This window comes from Equus asinus, chromosome 13, assembly GCF_041296235.1.
Source record: "Equus asinus isolate D_3611 breed Donkey chromosome 13, EquAss-T2T_v2, whole genome shotgun sequence".
Taxonomy (NCBI): domain Eukaryota; kingdom Metazoa; phylum Chordata; class Mammalia; order Perissodactyla; family Equidae; genus Equus; species Equus asinus.
In genome coordinates this window covers 8,146,288-8,167,803 of record NC_091802.1, presented here as the reverse complement: position 1 = coordinate 8,167,803, position 21,516 = coordinate 8,146,288, and the positions used below count along the sequence as shown (strand labels likewise).

General features: G+C 40.4%; 1 protein-coding gene across 1 annotated transcript in view; it reads left to right on the top strand.

Annotated features, from left to right (window-relative positions):
• Positions 1 to 21,516, top strand: part of DNAH9 (dynein axonemal heavy chain 9) — a 326,432-nt gene that overhangs the window by 169,603 nt on the left and 135,313 nt on the right. The window contains exons 42-45 of the mRNA XM_070482321.1: positions 7,371 to 7,532; positions 10,902 to 11,098; positions 18,686 to 18,848; positions 20,656 to 20,779. Of these exons, the coding sequence (XP_070338422.1) occupies positions 7,371 to 7,532; positions 10,902 to 11,098; positions 18,686 to 18,848; positions 20,656 to 20,779 (646 nt within the window). The remainder of the gene's footprint in view (positions 1 to 7,370; positions 7,533 to 10,901; positions 11,099 to 18,685; positions 18,849 to 20,655; positions 20,780 to 21,516) is intronic.

The window sequence follows — 21,516 nt, the reverse complement described above, 5'->3', positions numbered from 1 at the left end:
TGTGACCAGGGAGTGAGGCACAACCTTCCACAGGGAGCGCATGTGTTTGGAATTAATTACTCAGGGCACCACCTGTGCAGGTAAGACTCTGGGGAACCTCAGATCTCAGCAAAGTTCAAGACCCTGAGGACATAGGGCCTGCATGTTCCAGCCAGGACTCTGGGTTGGAAAGAGCAGAAACCTACTAAACATTAGTTCAAAGACCTAAGAGCTGTACTCCAGAAAGGCTTAGGCTGAAGGTGGAGCTGCTGAGCCCCACAGCAGGGCTGTCTCTGAGAACACATCTAAACTGGCTTGGGACAGCACTCCTGGATCGTGCAGCTCCCAAACATTAACTCAGCTAAAAATGGGGAAACAGAGATTATATAGATTTGCCTAAGAGCACACAGCGAGCCAGTGAAGGAAACGGAACTAGAATCTGTGTCTTCAGGTTTCTGGCCTGGAGCCCTTCCCACCACACCGTTCTGTCCTTCTTGTCCTTGCTTGTGATGAAGAGAACAAGCATAAGACAGTTAAGGCAGTGAGAAAGACTCAGCTCCAAGCCTGTAAAGCCTGCAGCTCTGTGGCCCTCAGGCCCGGACAATGGCAGAGTTTGTGCTTACCCTCTATTGTCTCCCATTTGTTGAGCATTAATTGAGAAAGACATTTTTTATCACACAAACCCTCTCTTCAATCTCACTGCAGCCCCATGAGGTAGAGGTGTTGCCATCCGCATTTTCCAAATGAAGAAAAAGGAGTTAAAGTCATTTGATCAAATTCACCTTGCTCATGGTGGCAGAACTAAAAGGAGAAGAGGCGATTAAGTCTTTTACCAGAAGCTCGCAGCCCTAGCTGCTGCTTGGACAGGCGCCTTGTCACCTGTACAGCCTGAAATTTGTCTTCACGACAACCCTTTGGGTGGGATACACATTATTATGCCAATTTAACAGAGGCTCGAAGTTCCCAGTTAGTAGATGACAGTGTCAATGGTCATAGAGGTAGAAAAGCATAAACGATGTTGCTGGAATAACAAGTATTCCAGCCCAGTGGGAATGGAGAGTGATATGGAGGGACTGGTGAGAGAGGAGACTGGGAAGATAATCTGAGACCAGAGTGGGCCCTCATAGAGAGTCTGACTTTAGTCTGTAAAAATAGCTGCATTTATTGAACACAGTCATAAGCCCTGTACATCTATTAGTTCATAATTTAATCCTCACAGCAACCACAAAGGGCAAAATCCTCATTATTTCCAATTTAGAGTTGACAGAACTGTGCTACAGACAAATCAGATACCTTGAGCATGATCACGTAATGGTAAGCAGCAGAGCTGGCATCCAAAACGTAGAATGTTCAGCCTCACTGTGCAGGTGATTAAGGGTGACAAAGGCTCCTTGAGGAAGGACGGTTCTATTCCAGCCTTGTTTTAGTGGCAACTGGTGCAGTGTCAGGGAAGAACCAAGGAGACGAGATAGCGAGCGAGGTGGGGTCTACGTCGCTTGTTCCCTGTGGCCTATTTCTTTGACTGACTCAGGCAGCCTGAGTGGCAACCCCCTGGGCTCTGTATCCCGGCCAGGCCTCTCTGCAGCCTGCCAGCTGTCAGCCACCTGCCGCAAGCATGGGAAACTGCCTCTGCCATCGGAATGCCTGCCTGCCTTCAACCACACAGCCCCTCGCCCTCCCCCTCCAGAGGGGAGTGTCAAGCTCAGAGCTTGATAACAACCTCCCCCTGCCTCCCTCCCTTCCTGCCTGTTTGTCTAGAGGCCTGATGTAAGAGATGAAGGGGATGCTTGAATGCCCACTAGGAGACAGGCATTGCCTAAAGAACACACTGTTTTCCTCCATCCAGCTTGATTCAAGGCTCAATAATTCAGACCTTCCTTGCGCTTCCCTCACTCGGCCCCAGTCAGGACAGAACATGATAGTGCTGGAGTAGCAGAAACCATTAACCTTTCCCGTCTCAGTGCTACACGTAACTATCTAAGATGCCACAAAGTTTGTGCTTGACACACTCCCATTGACTCAGCCCTTAATTGTCCATCAGCCTGAGTGTGTGGCTGTAACAGGGCTTATAAACTCCAATGGATGGCTCATCTCGCTATAGATCACAAAGTCCTAGAAGCAAGATTTCTGCTTGGTGTTTCTCCTCCCCTCTGTGTCTTGTACGCGGCTGATACCAGGAAAGCAGAGAAGGAGAGAGAGGCTGAGATATGCGTGTGGGTGGCGCTAAGGGGCCCTGATGGAATTTCTTTTTATAAAAAAAAACATATTAAAATATAATAGGCAAGAAGAAAAGCACACAAGACATAAGCATACAGCTTGGTTAATTGTCACAAAGTCATCACACCTGTGTAACCACAATTCAGGTCAAGAAGTAGCATGTTCCCAGCAACCCTGAAACTCTTCCTTTCTCTTCCTTCCGTTCACTCTTTCCTCCACCTCCCAGAGGTAAATACTGTCTGGACTTCTAATACCAGATGTTATTTTGGCCTAGTTTTAGACTTTATATAAATAGAATCATATGGTAAATATTCTTTTGCATCTTTGTTCGATAACCTGTTTGTACATAAATATATAATCATGTTGTTGGTAAATAATAATAACAATTTCTCTTTTTCCAATCCTTAAATCTTCTAATTTCTTTTTCTTGTCTTACTGTGCTGGCTGCAACTGCCAATACAATGTTGAAGAGAAGTGATGGGAGAGGCATCTTGTTGCATTCCTAATTTTAGGGTGAAAAGCTTTTAATAGTTGATCGTTAAATATGATGCTTACTATAGATTTTTGTGGATGGTCCTTGCCAGATTAAGAAAATTTCTTCCTGCTTGTAGTTTACTAAGAGTTTAAATCATGAATGTATATTGAAACTTAACAAATAATTTTTCTGTATATGTTGAAATAATTATATTGATTTTTTTTCTCCTTTGTTCTGGAAATGTGATGAATTACACTGATTGGTTTTGAATGTTAAATCAACCTTGCTTTTCTGAAATCAATCCAACTTGGTTGTTACATGTTGAACTTTTTATATTTTGCTGGATTACATTTGCTATCTTTTTCTATATAATTTTTGCATCTATATTAATAATATTATCCTGTAATTTTCCTTTTTCTAGTATTCTAAGGTTATAAAGTCCTCATAAAATGCATTAGGAAGTATTCTCTCTTTTTCAACTTTCTGAAAGATTTTGTAAAACATTGTATTTTGCCTTCCTTAAATATCGGAAGAATTTACTAGTGAAACCTTCTGGAGTTTTCTTTGTGGAAGATTTTAAATTGTGAATTCAATTTCTTTAACACATATTAGACAGTTCAGATTTTCTATTCATGTATCAGTTGTGGTAAGATGTCAAAGTCATCACCAGTTTCTAATTTATTGGCATAAAATTGTTTATAAAACCCTATTATCTTTTAAATATCTGTAGTATTTGACATTATGTCCTCTTTCTTATTCTGGATGTTGATTATGTGTGCCTTTTCTGTTTTTCTCTTTTTCTCGTCTAACAGCCTTACTAGGGAATTCTCAGTTGTGCTAGTCTTTTAAAAGAAACTGAAAAGTAGATCAATATTATGTTTTTTACTTTATTGACTATCTCTATTGATATCTGTTTTTTATATTATTAATATTTACTCTTTTCTTTATAATCTCCTACTTCCTTGGGTTTGGGGCTAGTTTATTCTTTTTCTAACTTCTTGACGTGGTTACTTAGATCATTAATTGTCAGCCTTTCATCTCTTCTAAAACATTCATTTTAAGGCTATAAATTTATTTCTAATTATACCATTCACTGCATCATGCAAGCTTTTATATGTTATACTTTTATTATCATTAATTTCATAATATTTCTTAATTTCCCCTATGATTTCTTCTTTAACTCATTGGATATTTAGAACTATATTACTTTATTTTCCAAAATTTAGAGATTTTTTAGTTATATTTCTTTTATTGATGCCTAGCTTGATTTCAATGTTATCAGAAAATATACTCATATGATATGATTTTAATAACATATTATATATAATAAACTATAATATGACTTAAATAAAATATGATTTTATTTCTTTGAAATTTCTTGAGATTTACTTTATGTCCCAAGATAGGACAAATGTGCACTTTTAAAGTGATGCATTCTGCCTGTGTCAGGTGTAGTTTTATCAATATGTCAATTAGGTCAAGCTTGTAAATCATATTGTTTAAGTTTTCTATATCCTTACTGATTTTCTTTGTCTGCTTGTTCTGTCAGTTTCTAAAAAAGATATGTTAAAATCTCCCACTGTGATTGTGGACATATCAATTCCTCCTTTTATTTCCGTCATACGTGCTTTATATATTTTGAACCTATGTTATTAGGTGCATACAAATTTAGAGTTACTATATCTTTGTACTGAATTTACCCTTTTCCTATTATTAAATGGACTTCTTTATTTCTAAAAATAGCCCTTGCTTTAAAGTCAACTTTGTATGATATTAGTATGGTTACTCCATATTATTTTAGTCAGTATCTTCATGATATGTTGTTTTCCCATTTCTTATCCCACCTTTTTTGTATTCTTATATTTAATTTATATCTCCTATAAGCAGCATATAGATGGGATTTTTTTTAAATCGACTGTGATAATCATAGTCTTTTAATTAAAATGTTTAGTTCATTTAGATTTTATGTTATTTTATATAATAATATATTTAGGATTAAATCTAATTTATACCATTTGTTTTCAATATGTGCTACCTATTCCGTTTTCTTTCCTCTCATTCCTTGTATTCTATTGAATATAGTTTTATTCTTTTGTTTTCTCCCTCCTTTAGCATGCTATACATCATTTTACTATTCATCTAATGGTTACAAAATGCATCATTTTATCCTCTTTTTCTTTTATAAATTAGTGCTTTTATCAATTGCTGTACATGCAATGATCTCAGAACAATTTACTTCTCTCCAATTCTTATTTTATTCTTATTTATTTTAATTCATTTGTATTGAAAACCCATAATACACTAATGTTTTTATGTTAGTAAGTCAACATTTATCTAGGCATTCACGTGTTACTAATCCCATTGCTCTTTATTCCTGCTGCATTTCTGTTCTTGAATTTGGAATCTTTTTTAAAATTCTGGGCCTTTTTTTTTTTTAAGTATGCTTTTTGGTGAAGAAGATTGGCCATGAGCTAACATCTGTTGCCAATCTTCCTTTTTTTTCCTCCTCAAAACCCCGGTACATAGTTGTATTTCCTAGTTGTAGGTCATTCTAGTTCTTCTATGTGGTATGCCTGCCACTGCATGGCTTGATGAGCGATGCATAGGTTCATGCCCAGGATCCAAACTGGTGAACCCTGGACTTCCAAAGTAGGACACACAAATGTAAACACTCAGCCGTGGGGCTGGCCCCTGGAATAATTTTTATTCTGCCTGAAGAATTCCTTTGGTATTTACTTAGTTTATATCTGCTAGAGAAGAATCTCTCAGTTTTTATTTGACTGAAATGTATTTGTTTCTTATTTTTCAAGAATTTTAGGAGGGCATTTAGAATTCTAGGTTGGAAGCTATTTTCTTTTAGCACTTTGAAGGTGTCATTCCATTCTATTCTGGTTTCCATTGTTTCTGTTGAGAAAGTATCTCTGTTTTATTGTTTCTTTGAGGGTACACATATTTTCTTCACTTGCCAGCTTTTAGGATTTTCTCTTTGTCTTTGATTTTCCAAAAATTTCACAATTATGCCTAAGTTGTCCAAGGTGGTATTTTTTGTGTTTATCCTTCTTAATGTTCGTAGCATTTTTGAATCTGGTTTGATGTCTTTTTTCAGTGTTAGAGAAGTTGCAGTCCATGTCTCTTCAAATATTGATTCTGCTTCCCTCTCTTTTCTTCTTCTTTTATTCCAATGCACGTATATGGACCTTTTCACTATATCCCATATGTCCTGTATGCTCTTTTCCTTTTTTTTTTTTCCTGTTTGTGATTCAATCTGAATATTTTGTGCTAATCTCTTTTCTTGTTCCTTAATTCTCTTTCCAGCTGTGTCTGTTCTGCTATTAATCCCGTTTGTCAAGTTCTTAGTTTCAGTTTGGTCTATGATCAGCTATTCTGCAATTACAAAAACCAGAAGTCTTGATGGAGGTTTTTGCTATGTTTTAGGAGTTGAAGAATTCAATATTAGTCCATTCATTTTTTCAACAAGCATTCGTTGAGAATCTAGTTTATGTCAGGCTCCATGTGAGATGCTAGTAATACAATGATAAAAATAAACCACATCCAAGATGAAGTCTCTCAATTTCCCTGCCTTTGAAACACTCACCATGACCTGGAAGAAGCAAACCTGTACAAAGAAAATTAAATTTAGAACTAATAATTCTTCTATAATAAAGATTTATATATAAAGGGTTATGTGGAGCACATCAGAAGGAATGCTATTGAACAGGAAAGGAGATGTCGTGGAAGACTTCAACAAAGAGGTATCAATTGACCTAGATCTTGAAACATGAGTATAGCAAGCAAAGCAGAAGACCTGATGGCACAGAAAGTATATAGGGTGAGAAAATAATTTGAATTTTGTGAAACTGAAATCTAAATTTTATGGAAAGTGGTGGTGAGATTGATCACGAGGAAACAGACTGGTAGGCATATGACAACCAGCCCTTTATGCCATGCTGATGAATCTGAGCATTATTCTGTCAGTCATAAGGAGCCATTAAATAACCCCTTTTCCTTTAAGGCAAGAAAGAAAGCAGTGAGGGCAAACAGAGATATAGATGTGTTTGAAGTTATAGAACTTGTTGAGGTTGTTAAGGGGTTCTAATCTTGGTGGTCTCCATTTTCAATAAAAAAGAAGGCTAAGACATTGACTTTGTAACAGAGAGAGGTAACAGAGAAATTTGGAAAGAATAGTAAATGTTTGGAATAATCTTATGGCATGTAAGAAGGAGAACCTACTAGAGATGAATAAATGGATTGCTGACCTGCAAAGGAAACTATAGTCCTTTGTCATCATTCTGATTTTACATAAGCAATTGTCTCCTAGACTAGTTTTCAAATGGCACTTGTGGAATTGAATACAGCAGAGAAGCCACCTCCGCCATCATCGTGGTGATTTAGAATGTAGAGGTTAAAATTCCAGGTTCTAAGTTCAGGCAGACCTTGTAGGTTTGAACTAAGGTTACTTAAGTGTATGACATTGGGCATGCTTCCAGTCTGTCTGAATCCCAATCTCCACATTATACAAAACGGATGCAGTAAAAATTACTTTGTGGGATCATCATGATGGTTAAATGAGCTCTGTCTGGCAAAACATGTAGTCCAGTGCCTGTCATATAACTGACTTCAATGAACTGTAGCTGTTGTAGCTATAAGTTGTTATTCATGTATTTTAGTCTTTCTGTTTGTTTTTTGTCTGTTCTTAAAGGGCCTTCTCTTCTCCTCAGTGGAATGTGTAAAATCCTCACAGGACCTAGTAAAGCTCTATCTGCATGAATCAAATCGGGTTTATCGTGATAAGATGGTAGAAGAAAAGGACTTTGATCTTTTTGATAAAATCCAGACAGAAGTGGTGAAGAAAATATTTGATGTGAGTATTGCCCTGTGAATTTTTTTACTTTTGAAAAATAATGTTAATTATGCAGATGATTGCCCAAATGATAAAATCTAGCCCATAAATTAGAGAAAATCAGAGATTAGATAAGCAAAAAAATTCTATTATTTTCCCAAGGTAAAAATTGCTGGAGCAAGAAGAGACACAAATTATTGAAAGAATCTCAGTGTTGAGAAAGTCTATGGAGACCATCTGATCCAAATCCTCATCCTGTACTAACTCCTTTCTGTAGCATTTCCCAGATTGGTCATCCCAGTTGACACTCCAGCATCCTTGGAAATGCACAATCTCGTGTTTCCAAAGGAAACCATTTTGGAACTGCTAATGACTGGAAATTTAGAACAATTTTGAAATTTGGAACAATTTTAAAGACTGGAAATTTATTCTAATAATGACCTAAAATTTATTTCCCTGTCCACTAATCCTAGGTCTACATGACAACCCTTCGACTATCTTAAGACCATTTATCTTGTCCTTCCTGAGTCTTCTCTTCTCCAGGTCAGATAGCCTCTGTCCTCTTAGCCATTTCTGACATGGCTTGTTTTCAAAGCCAGAGAAATTTGACATCATCTTGGTTACTGTCCCATCAGTTCTCCCCTCTGAAATTGTGGTGCCCAACTTTCATCACACCATCTCAGTGGAGTCTGCCCAAAAGTAAGAGCATCATTCTGCTGTTCTCATATGCTATAGTTCTGTTACTGTGTTTCCCAAAACGTGTCCTGCTAAACAGTATTACTACAATATACTCTTGAGAAACAAGACATCTATGATAAAATAAGTTGAGAAAGTACTTCATATTATATTCCCCTCTCAGAAATTCACAGCGCATTTAGCATATTAAAGCCCTGAAAATCCTGAATAACCCTGATTCACATATCATTTCCCAAACATATTGGACCCTAATACTATTTTCCCTCCATAAAACCTATTAATAATTTGCAAAATGAGTGGTCCATGGAATATGCTTTGGGAAACACTGACACATTGACACAGCCTGAGATCATATTACGTTCTTAGTGTCAAAATTACCACACAACTAACACTGAGCCTTCTGTTGATCAAAGCACCATATTTTCCACACGTACTGCTATCTGTCATCTCTCGAACTTATAAAGAATTAAATCTTGTATTTAAATGTACCTTGTTATCCCTATGTTCACCTTGTTAGGTTTAGCTTCATATTTTTTTCCTGGTGACACCCTGGGTCTACCTCTGAAGATATTTACAGTCCATCCCAACCTACATGGCAGTCTTTTGAATGTTTGGACAGCCTTTTAAGTAACTTATTTCAATCTGCTCTTTACTAGGCCAGACACCTTGAATTCCTCCACTTAACCCATCATTTTTATATGGCCTGATGTTCAGCACTCTCACATCTTAGATGCCCCTCTCTGAGCAATGCAGAGTTTGCCAACTTATGTATTCACTGTTAGTTCTGCAAACGAGCCTTAACTGTCTTCTTAACTTGGTCTGAGCTAGCACTTTAGAGTAAGAACACTCAGTCTTTGAAAGAGAGGTTCCTATGTGGGTCTGTAGACTAAGGACACATCCTTTTGATCATTGACCCAGATATAATTAGTACTGCCATTATCCTTCTCCCAAGAACGTTATGAAATGCCAACCTGAAGCAGCTTTGGTTGTACCAAATCCTAATTAGTACCGGTATCAAAGAAAAATTGCCAAATTTCTACCTAGGAAGAGATACAGTCCTGTTTCACCATAAAAGCTTAAACTTCTCTGATTCATGGCCCTTGTGTGAAATGGTGTCACTATTAAGAAATCTTTGGTTCAATGTGTGCATTGGTTTTCTCTCTCCCTTCTACACAGCATGGCTCTGATCATAAAATCGGCGACTTGTTTTGTTCATCAAAGAGTCTTTGTAGGCCAGGCTTTTCAGAACTGCACTTCAGTTGTCCTCTGCTAGATCATTAGTGTAAACTGACTGACATCAGGATTGATTCCCAGTGTATTAGCCCGTTTTCAAACTGGGTGAAGGTACTCCCATATCATTTTCCATGTGTTTTCCTCAACTAGCAAGAACAGCTCTCCTGCATTGCGTTAACATCTTATCCCAATGACTGGCATTTATTGTTACTGTCTGGCAAAGCCAGAATAGTTCAGGGGTTTCCTATGGCCCTAAGCCATCTTCAAAATGTGATAACTCTTTGCCATTTAACTCTTTCCCCTTCTTTCTGCCTATCACCGGGCAGCTGTCCTGGTTCCTCTGTAGTTGTCACTGTCATCCTCACTTTCCCTCCTATGGGTTTACAAGGCTAACCCTACAGTGACTAATGCCCTGGGCAATGCCCCCCCTGGTGAATAGCATGCTGTTTACCTCTTTCCCAGGTGGATCTCCCAGTCTGAACTTTAGAAGAGAAAGATGACAGAAGGGGACAATTGCTCATGCTGGTATAAATTCCTACTTATGCATTAGAAAACCTATTCTTTCTTGGACCTACTTCCCCTATAGCTTTTCTTTCTCTTGAAGTCTCAGGATTTGGGTTTTGATAAGTAAATAATTCCTTTCTGAATTAAAAAATAAAGATAGCTGCCTCTTTGATACTTTGAGGATAGGTTGGTGGTGAAGAGACCTAGACTTCATATCTTTTAAGTTTATTGAGTTGTACTAGATATTTATTAAACATAGTAAGGTTTGCCCTGTGGGCAAGAGTTGACACACAATAAGCCCAAATCTTTATGGAAGTTTTATAAATAGAGGTTCTCCTGAAAATCTTTTAAGATTGTCAATGTTCCCATTAAACAAACCAGTCGCCTAAGGATGGCTTATTTTTGATGTGCCTAAGATGGTACATTTTTCAGAAGCCAGGCCCTCTCCGCTGAGGCTATGAAGTTGGGGCTGCCAACCTGTAGCATGTAATCCCACAGGAAACAGGAAAGGGTGTTTGATGGCACTGCTGTGGATTGAGGAACAACCCTGTTGGAATGGGTATGGGAGAGATGAGGCCATTGAGCCATGATCCCCTTCACCCAACACTGGTGAAAGAGCCCCTGCTTTGGGAAATCCACCCTGTGTCCCCCTCCACTCCTCTGCTTGGACATGGGCTCTCATTGTGCACATGTGAAGGGTACCTCCCACCTTCCACTTCCCATCCTCAGCCCTCAAGGAATAAGAAACATCATCCATGACTTCATGGAGCAGGTAAATGAATGTTAAACATCCACTTTATAAGGGCTTCTCAAGAGGAAGGAAGTGTTGGAATCAGCACTGATACTTAGTTTTTAAGGAATGTGCCTAGAGAAAAGGCAAATCAGATGTCTCCACTCTGTGTGGAATCAGAATTGAGAGCCACTAAGGAGGGTCTTGTCCCTGTGTCTCATTGCCAGGATATTGAAGAGACTATGGAGCAGACCCGAAGCCTGAACATGTATTGCCACTTTGCAAATGGCATAGGGGAGCCCAAGTACATGCCTGTACAATCGTGGGAGCTTTTGACCCAGACTCTGCTGGAAGCCTTGGAGAACCACAATGAAGTGAACACAGTGATGGACTTGGTTCTCTTTGAGGATGCCATGCGCCATGTGTAAGTGTGCTTCTCTTGTTGCCCTTTCTCAGTTCCCTCCTCTTCCCAATGTCACGGATTTCGTTTGGGCATTTGAGGACACTTTGATAAAACCAGGAAAGCAGCTACTTCTTCTGCCATGAAGGTCAAGATAGGAGCTGGTAGAGCAGCAGCTGCAGCTTCTGCCACTGGCCCTAGGGGGCAGCATAGTGCTGAACTGGGGCAGAAGTGGATTTACTTCCTTGTCTGCTATTTACAATCCCGGGTCATGATCACGGTGATACAAAGGGAGAATTTGAGAGCCCAAAAGAGGCACCAGGACAACTCAGACCTGCATCCCCATCCCATACTAGTCCAAGGGCTAATATTAAAAAAAGGAGATTGAAGGTTTTTGTTTAAGTGCACGCATATTTAAAAAGGTAAATATCCTTTCAAGTGTTGTTGCTATGAAATGAATCATTGACAGTAGTCACCAAGACTCCCAGATCATTTATACTCACACCAATGCTATCCCTATACTGCTCCTTACATTCCCCAATCTGGGTCCCATTTACCACCCCTCCCTGCCAGTCCAAATCCTTCCACCCTGCCTCCAGTATTTACAATCTTCAACAGCAAAATCTACTTCATCTTCAACTTTTCTGAACTATCCCTTCACTGATAAATTCTAACTGAAATCTGGCTGGCTTTGAGTTGAAGAAAGCTGTTTTTTCTTCTCATTCTATGCACCCCAGAGCCCAGAGAGAGGTAAGCACCCTCCTCACCCCCAATGGCATATTTAAACCATTTCTCCTTTTATCCTTCACAAAGCCCAGTTCTTTTGAAGCACAAGTAATTGGACTTTCATACTCATTACCACTCCTTGTTACTGCCACCTGCTAACATCCAGTTACTCCTCATCCTTTACCAATGACCTTTGTGTTGGGACCATCCTTCTCTCCTCAGTCATACCTTTCTTCGTTCCCTGCATCTGGCTAACACCTAGTCTTTCTCTTCCTTGATCTCCTTAGCTCCAGTGATCTTTCTTCTATTCCACCTGAGCCATTTACGTGTTCTTATCCTAGAATTTCTATCATCAGCGATGAACCCACCTCCAAAATCTCTATTTCAAACATCCCACTCTCTGACTTGTACCTCCTACCCTTCCAGTCACCTGCTCTAGTTTTTATTCTGGCTATTCTTAAACTTCATCAAGACTTCATTTCATGGAGACAACTACTTTCTCAAACTCTTTCATCCCTCCACCTACCATGTCTTTACTTTCCTCAACCACCATAGACCCCATCATCCCAGTATGCAAGCACCCCTAACTTTCCTGTCACTGTATCCCTGTGACAAAACTCCACTCTAGTTAAGCCTACTGTCTTCTTATTCCACACCTGCCTGTAAGCATCTGAAGAAGAAAAATCCCCCACCACGTGACTTGGTTTGCTTCAGATTTTCAGCCACAAATATCAAATGGGCCCTCAACTTTGCTAGAAATCCTCCTCCACTACCCTGGGAAGTTTGCTCTCTTCCCTTCCTGTGATGGCTGCATCATACATTTTTCTTCTCTTCTCAAGTTCCTGAAGTCTCTTCCTTCTCTTTCTTTGTAGTTAATAAACACATCTCTTGTTTTGCTGAGATGAAAGTAACCAGAAGAGAATTCTCTTATCTCCCAGCCATCAAATCTAACAGCCTATCTGTAACCCACCTGCATCCCACCCACAAATCTGGCCTTCCCTACTATTTCAGTTAATGAGCTGTCCCTGTTCTTACCCAACACAATCCCTCCATGTGCACACTGGACCCCATCTCCTCTCACCTTCTCAGGGACTTTACTCCTTCCTGAAATTATCTCTTCTCTCCTTTCCTCTCCTCCCCTGCCCTCTTCTCTCTCTCTATTTTGCTCTCTTTTTTTCCTCTCTCTCTCTCCCTCTTCCTTCTTACCCCATCATCATTAATTCATTAATTTCTGGGTCGTATGCATCACATACAAACACGCCATGCTAGCATTTATCAAAAAATAATAAACTATTCTTGACTCTTCTATCCCTTTCCATCTACTGCCCCTTTCTCCGCTGTGTTCACAACAAAAGTCATTAAAACAGTTGTCTGTACTTGTCAAACGTTCTCACTTCTCATTCTCTCCTCAGTCCACTTACTATCACTTGAACAAAGAAGCTTTTATCCAAGTTGCCACGGACCTACCTCTTGCTAAAGTCAGTTGTCACTGCTGGGTCCTCACTTTATGCTACTTAAGTGCCCTGCTGCATTTGTCATGATTAACCACTCTATTTGTTTACATACATCCATCCAACACATATTTATTGATTAGACCATCTCAGTATGAGTTCAAGGATCTTTTTTTATTCATTGCTAGATCCCCAGTACCTAGAACATAGCAAGTACTCAATAAAAATTCTTAGCATGTCATATGGGAATGAATGATGTAGAGAAAAACAGGAGGAAGGGGGATAGAGAGTGCTGGGGGTGATTTTAAGTAGGGCGATCAGAACGCCTCATGGAGAAGGCACCTGCTGGTACAACCGGTAAGAGCTACACTTAACATAGAACCCACCACAGGGCTGGTGCATAGTGCTTTGCGTACATCAATTCATTTAGTCTTCACAAAAACCCTGAAGAAAGTAAGGTCTACTATTATTCCTATTTTATTAATGTGGAAGCTGATACCCAGAGAGATGAAGGAAGTTGCCTATCATTACACACCCCAGAAATACAGCCATGAAGTCTGGCTCCAGTGTGTTTGCTCTCAACCATCACACTATGAAGCTCCTTCAGATGCTTCTTTGTCTCCCCCTGTTCCAGTGGAAGCTCCTTGAGCACATGGACTGTCTTGCTCACCGCGGAATCCCCAGTACCTTGGACAGTATCTGGTGCATAGTAGGTGGTCAGTAAATAAGGGTTTTAAAAAGTCTGTTGACTAACCTTGAGAAGCCTCAGTGAGTATTTTCCCTCTTCTTTAAGAGCTACAGAAGCCTGTGTCATAGACTTGGAATTGAGGCAAATCTTTGTCCTTTAAGCGTGGATTTAATTTGGGAGAATAGCAAGTGATGGAGTCAATGTGGTTTCCAACATGGTCGATCAAACCGACTAATATTGTTTTTAGGAAAAAATAAAGCTATGAAAGTTACCTTTTCTTCTGAGGATCCTGAACAGACTCTGAAGATAGTTTCCAAAGAGAAGCCTGTGCTGCATTAGCAGTGGCAAAATAACTGGAATAGTGAACTGCCCTGAGGGGGGCAATTCTGAAGAATAAAGTGTATTTGGATGTATAATTTCCTGTACGTTTGTTTAAAAATATCACTGTGCCAAGATTTCATCTTCACACTGTCCTCTCCTCCCCTCCCCTCCCTGGGCTCCTAAACCCTCTTTGCTGCCTCTACCAGCCAGGTAGAGCAGAAGCTTCTTATACCAGAAAAAGGAATGCCAAGCAATACAGTGAGAAACCTGAGAATGTCAGAAGATCCTATGGCCTCGCATCACTCCATACCGTGCCCAAGGCCGAGGGTTTTAACTCGCCCCAGGAAGGTCCCACTTTCTGATACACAAGGTGGGAGTAGGCCAGGGCAGAGAAGGACAGTGTGTATGCACTTTCCCAGGAGCCCACAGGGCCAGACCAGGGGCCAATGTAAGGGACTTTATTTACAGGTGCAATGAAATTTGTGCTCATTTTGATTGTATTATCTGGCTATTTGTTCTCACAACTTGAGTTCTTAGCATTTTCTTCTGTTTGATTCTCCTACGCCTTTCCCAACCATCGCTGCTTTCCTTCCACTGCTTTTATGCTGAACCCAATAATGGAGCACGCTGTAGTGGTTACGCGCACAGGTTCTGGAGATAGAGCCGCACCCAAGTTCAAATCCTGGTTCTGCCACTAATAGGCTGTGGTGCTTTGCAAAGGATACTTAACATCCCCAAGCTTCAATTTCCTCCTCTGGGAAAGGAAGATAATAAGGTTGTCACTGTCTGTGTGAAGCGCTTTGCAGTCCGTTAATGTTAGAGGCTTGTTCTCTTGCTTAGCAGTACCATTTTGCTCTCTTACTGACTTTCTTCACCATTTCAGCAGATTCTTGTTCTTTTTCTTAAAGCTTTACACTAGATCTTTTTCCCCTGCTCTTGGCATAATCTTAATCTATCTTTTTATTTGTTTCCCCACTCCCATATATGTTTCTCTGCCTTCTCTTTTTTTCTCTGAGAATCACTACTTAATCATTAACCAAAAAAAAATGTCCGACACACTTCTCTTGTGCCCCTTCTTTTGTGTATCCTATCACTTCTCCAGGGTGTGTGTGCATGTATCTGTGTGTGTGTGTGTGTTCAGTCTTCAATAAGCCAGCCTCCTCCAGCTGTGCTGTGGTACACCTTCAGCTTTTGTTTTTAATCTCCCAGAAATTCGGTAATGGGCTTAACTTAGACTGCCTTGGTTTTCTGGCCCAGGAGCCCTTTAGAATATTGATCTTCTTTTTAAATTTTGTAATTTAAATGCAAAGTCCTTTGCCCTCGTCAGAGGTTGTTAATGAGTCCCCAGCTGGAGTCTAATGCTGACAGTTGCAGACATAGCCATTCTTCTTTGGAAACTTCATCGCTAATGATGCATTTCCCATTTAGATATTGAATAGCATGGACCATGCAAAGCTGAGCTCAGGCCTTCCAGAATAGAGCTGGGTGTCAGGCAGCCCAGACAGCCCAGTTGGGCTTCTCCTGCATGCTTGCCTCTCTCCTCCGTTAATCCATCCCTGCCCCCTCCTTTTAAGACCAAAACAGATTATTCCTTGCACTTAGCATAAAGAATGATTGCTTACAGCACCCCAAATGTGATGCCGAGTATAAGGAATGGGTTCTTCTGTTAATTTAAGAAAAATTTATTGAATATCTTCAGTGTGCTGGCACTGTGCAAGACGAGTATACACACTCTTCAGATGTCTAGAAACTATGTTTTAATAAGAGAGCTAGAGAAGTGTGAATCTGATACAAGACAGAGTATAAGCATCACAATCAAATAATTATAAAGTGAAAAAGTAAAATCATAAAAGAACTACATATAGGTCACCAAATAACTCCTTAATATTTACAAAGATAAATTTTAACTACATAAATTTAGTGACCCACAAGTTTAAGTCCAAAAAGCTAAAAATTTCTATACATCTGAAACACATTAAAACTAAATGATAAAAGCAACAAATTAGGGGGATATTTTGAAACATACATAAAGGAGTCTTACAAATCTAGAAGAACACTTCAATTGAGAAGTAAGCAATGGACATGACAAGGAAATCCACAAAAGAAAAAATATATAATGATTAATAAGAAAAATGTTCAATTGCCTAGAAATCAAAGAAATAAAATTTAAAACCATAATATTTTCAATCATTAAATTGGCAAAGAATTTTTAAGAATATATTAAGATCCAGTGTCAACAAGGGTGGGGGCCAGACTCTCCTAGCCGCTGGCGGTGGGCCTTGTTGACTCACCTACGTTTCTGCTGGGGTTTCCTTTCAAGTACCAAACACATCCCTTAGGAGAGAAGAGTCAAGAAGGACCCATAAACATTTAGTTTATTGATGGTAATTATGACCAAATCATCAGTATATGCAAGAAATTTGCAGTAATAAGAAAATTCGAACCACAGAAACTCATGAACCCTTTAAACTCATACGTGCTCGTATTTTGTTGACATGTCAAACCCCACCCACCAAAACTTCCCCAGCCCTTCCTGCAAATTGAGGTTAGCTACTTGCTCCACCCATAACTACCATTACTTAATTTGAATATGGCATTTCTCGTTATAATATCGGTAACACAAGACAGGAACACAGGATTGTAGCCTGTGCAATTCAGTCTCGGATGTATCCTCTGCTCTCTTTGGTTGGACTTTACCTGAGCTCGTGTTCTACACATTCTTTGGATCCCAAGATCACCAACACCTGTTGTCTCTCCCTCCTTATCCCATCCATTTCTCCACAGTGGCTTGATCACTGTGTTATGTGCCCCCAAATTCACTGACAACACATTCTAATTCAACTAATATAATCTAACATATTCTCATCCTACAATATAATAGATTCACTTTTTGATCAATTCTACCCAATAAGAGTACAAATTGGTGCCACCAATCTGGGGACTAATTTTTCAGTCTGTATCAATAGCCGTAAAAATTGTCTTACTGTTTGACTCAGCAATTTAATTTTACTTCTAGGAACCTATCCTATGGATATAATTAGAGATATAAACTAAAAATATTTATATGGAATTATTTATGACTAGAAAGTGTTGAGAACAACCTAAATATCCAACAGTAGGCTATTGCAGATGAGGAACTTACTTCTATACAATGGAATATCATTCCACCATTAAAGACATGGTTTAGCAGATTACTGAGTGGCATAGGGAAACAATCACAGTATATTGCTACATGAAAAATGGTTTCAAAGCATAATGTTCAGTATACAAGGTGAACCCAATTTTGAAAATTTACGGGATAGAAATATATTGTTTTTAGATGTACTAAATGTATATACACATAAATACATACTTATCCAGACAGACACCAGAAAAAAGTCCAGAAAGACATATAATTAATGTCAGTCGCGTTTATTGCTAGATAGTAGAATTGTTTTTTTTTTCTGTATTTTATGCATTTCGTACAATGAGTAGTCATTGTTTTTAGGATGAGAAAAGAAAAGGAAGTAGGAGTTATTTTTATAAAGAATGTAGGTACCTTACATAGGGTATATACATAGTGCTGATGGGAACTCAGAAAAGATTGGCTGTGTATCCTGGAGAGGGGCCGTGAACAGCTTGATGGAAGGGCAGCATTTGAGGAAGGCCTGGAGGGGCGGGAGGAGCGGGGTCCTCTGGAGGGCGTGGTCTAAGCCCAGGGCCCGGGAATCTTCCCCCATTTCTGGGGTGGGAGTGTGGGTATTGAGAGTGGTAAGTACAGCTGCAAAGGGAAGAATCCAGAAGCCAAGGAAGTGGGAGTCCTGTAGGTTGACACTAAGGATCCACAAATATTCATTACGAGGGCATCAACATCCAGGAAAGATAAAAGAGGAGAGACAAGAGCTGTGTCAGGGCTCTCTGCTATTCTGCTGACTCTAATTTTGCTACTTCTTTCCTGAGAACGAGCTGTTCTGTTCCTGCTTGTCCTCTAGCCTTCCCTGGATTTTTTTTTTTTTCTAATTGTATGCTTTCTACTTTTCTCTTTTTTCTGTCCCTTCCTCTTGCCTAAAACCACAAATATGTGAGGCAAAGTGAAGTGGGGAGATGCGGCAGAGTCAAGCTTGGCTGGGGAGGAGACAGAGGGTAGGCCCTGTGCCCTTCCCCTGGCCACCACGCGCCCTCTCCAATCCTGCCTGGCTGCCGCGAGCTCTTCCTCCACTGCCGCCAATTCACCAGAGAATTCGGCTTACAGCAAAGCAGCAGTGACTTCAATCTACTTGGGCAAGAAGCTGAGGCCAGGTTTGGGTACAATTTAATTCAAGTTTCCCACAGCTGAGCCCAAGATGTGCCTCCAAGGAGGGCGTTCGTTCTCACTTGAACCATTATGCATACTCCTCACAGAGGAAAGTCTGACCGAAGCCATGTGCTCCGCCTCCTTCTCTGTAGCTGCCATATCAATCGCATCTTGGAGTCCCCGCGGGGAAACGCTTTGCTGGTTGGTGTAGGTGGGAGCGGCAAGCAGAGTCTGACAAGGCTGGCGGCTTTCATCAGCTCCATGGATGTATTCCAGATCACTCTGCGGAAGGGCTACCAGATCCCTGACTTCAAGGTAAGAAGGCTGGCGGCTGTGGGAGGAGACTCAGCCTCTCTCCAGCTACCCACAACTCCCTGTCACCCTTCATCAGCTCTTCAATTCCCTTGCCCAGAACTTCCCCTTAATTGTCCCTCCATTTTCTTCTTAGATTCTGGGCTGGCAACATGAGGGGCTGTTTTCTCATTAGACTCAGGCTGAGGACAGGGTCCTTCCCAAGGTCTGCATTTGTGAGACGTCAGCTGCTTTAGTTACGTCTCTGGAGCCTCAGCTCTCACCCACATTGGAAGCACGTCTATCTCCAATTCAGCACCCTCCTCTCCAGCAGCTCTAGTAAACTTAGGAGGAATTTGGGCAGTCTGCCCAAGTTTTATAAGGAATTCATATTTTAAAAGATAATGCACATTCTGGAAAGTGGAGAAAGGCATTATATACACTTTCCAAAGGTCACTTTGTCCAACTTCCTCTCTTTTCTCCGTGGCCATGATAGAGGCATGGTAGGGAGTTATGATGTAGTTTCCGTCAGGAGGCTGCGCTTACTGTCTCTCAGAGAATTCCAGCCAGCACTGAGCCAGACGTACCCACCACCTTCCTAATCTCTCAGCCAGTGATGCTCACTGTTGCTCTGAAGCCACAGCTTAGCCTCTTGGTGATTGGCTGAATCCAGGGTCTTACATCAGGTTCACAGTCGGTCAATCTTTAGCATTTCCAAAAAAGGAGAAGACAAGATAGTGCAGATGAGAATTATGCATTTACAGAATGATCCAAGACAGTGGTTCTCGACCTTGGCTATATACTGGAAGCGCTTTCCAATATGCTGATGCCTGTATCCCACCCCCTAGAAATTCTGACTTAAAAGTCTGGGGAGTGGCCTGAGCATCAGGACATTTCAAAGCATCCCCCAGATGATTCTAATGAGAGTTGAAAAACATTGTCTTAGGTAATTCTGTAAATGCATAAGGTTGAGAACCATTGATCTCAAAGGAAGTTTATTAACTTTAAAAGGGAATTATCTGGACACGAAGGAAGCTCTGCTCTAAGGAAAAGCATGAGGCTGTTAGAGAATGAGCTTTGAGTGGTGCGAGAGAGAGAGAAGAGCAAGACTGAGGACTGATGGCTGAGCTCTGCAAAGGATACAACAAAAGAACCAAGACTGACTAAGCTGGAAAAATTCAGGGCTTGGCATCCTAGCCCAAAACTTCATCCACTTGCAGTTTTGAATGGATGTAATTTCCTACCAGGTGATTGTGTGCACACGTGTGTGTGTGTGTGTGTGTGTGTGTGTGTGTGTGTTTTCCCCAATGTATTTTTTTTCCAACACAAGTCTTTTGCTAGAGCTAGTCATAACAACACAAGACACTGCTGGCATAAGATGTATTCATCCCCTAGGCCGGTAGCCCCAAGTACATGACTCTTCTGTCAAGATTAAGAGCAATCGCTTGCCTCCTGGGGCAAGTCATTCACTTCTATGATGATATAGGTAGCACAGATAAACAGGAGACCACCTCTGTCCTTTGGAAAGCTATTGCCTCTTTGCACAAAGCAGGAGTTCTAGAAGCTAATACAAGGGCCACAGTGGTTGTATGAATTAAAGATCATCACTATTTAATTTTACTTGCCCACCACTATTAAGATCGAAGCCTGAAGGAGGCATATTTTCCTGCCTGTCAGTGCAAGATAGCACTCTTCACTACCTCCTATTACTGTCTTGCTTTGTTTCCCATGCAAGTAGATAAGAAAATGGTCCCATTCCTAAGGAGTGTGTGAAGATCTCTTTCAAGAAGGCCCTCTTCTCAAAGATCTCTAATATTGATTGCTTGTGCAGGTGGACCTGGCCAGCTTGTGCCTAAAAGCCGGGGTAAAGAACCTCAGCACGGTGTTTCTCATGACTGATGCCCAAGTGGCTGATGAAAAGTTCCTTGTGCTCATCAATGATCTCTTGGCATCTGGTAAGAGACTCTTTGCACTTGGATGTCTCTAATAGATTCCCCCTGGAGTCAGAGTCATTCCAAGATGGAGATTTGGTCCAAGGTCAGAAGAGCTAGGTCACAGAAATGAGGGTAAAAACTGATACAGTGGAGAACTGGTTCATCAAGGTCCTTCTTGGGCTGGTGCTGGGCTTGCTATCCTAGCTCTTTTGTTCTCCTTTCATTGCAAAACAGACAATAATCTTGAGGCTTTCTTGGTGGGACTAGATCTGATAATAGGAGCAAGAGCAGGTTAAGGACCTGCTTCTTCTGAGCCCAGAGAGAAGGGGCTGCTCCCTTCCCATAACCAAGATGGAGAGAAACTAGAATGTGTGCAGTATTTCAGGTAGGTTAGGTGTTAGCAGGAAGATAGACAGAGAACGTGCATACACAAAACTTACACAATAGGGAAAGTCTAGGTTGCCAATTTAATTGATGAAGGATTCAGAACTTTATGGAAGCAAAGTGGAAACAGGAACAGATGTAGAATACCTCCACATGGTTTTCCTTGGTTTCCAAGGAACTTTACAGGGGCTGTCCACAGCCCTGTGACACTCTCGGTGCAAGATAGGACTTCAGTGGAAAGTTCAACTCTTCATGCTTTACTATCCTTATTTATTTAGGGATTCAGGACTTATGTCAACCATTCTAGAAAAAAGTTTTATATATATATAAACATAGCCAAAATATATATAAATATATATACCCAAGAAGACAAG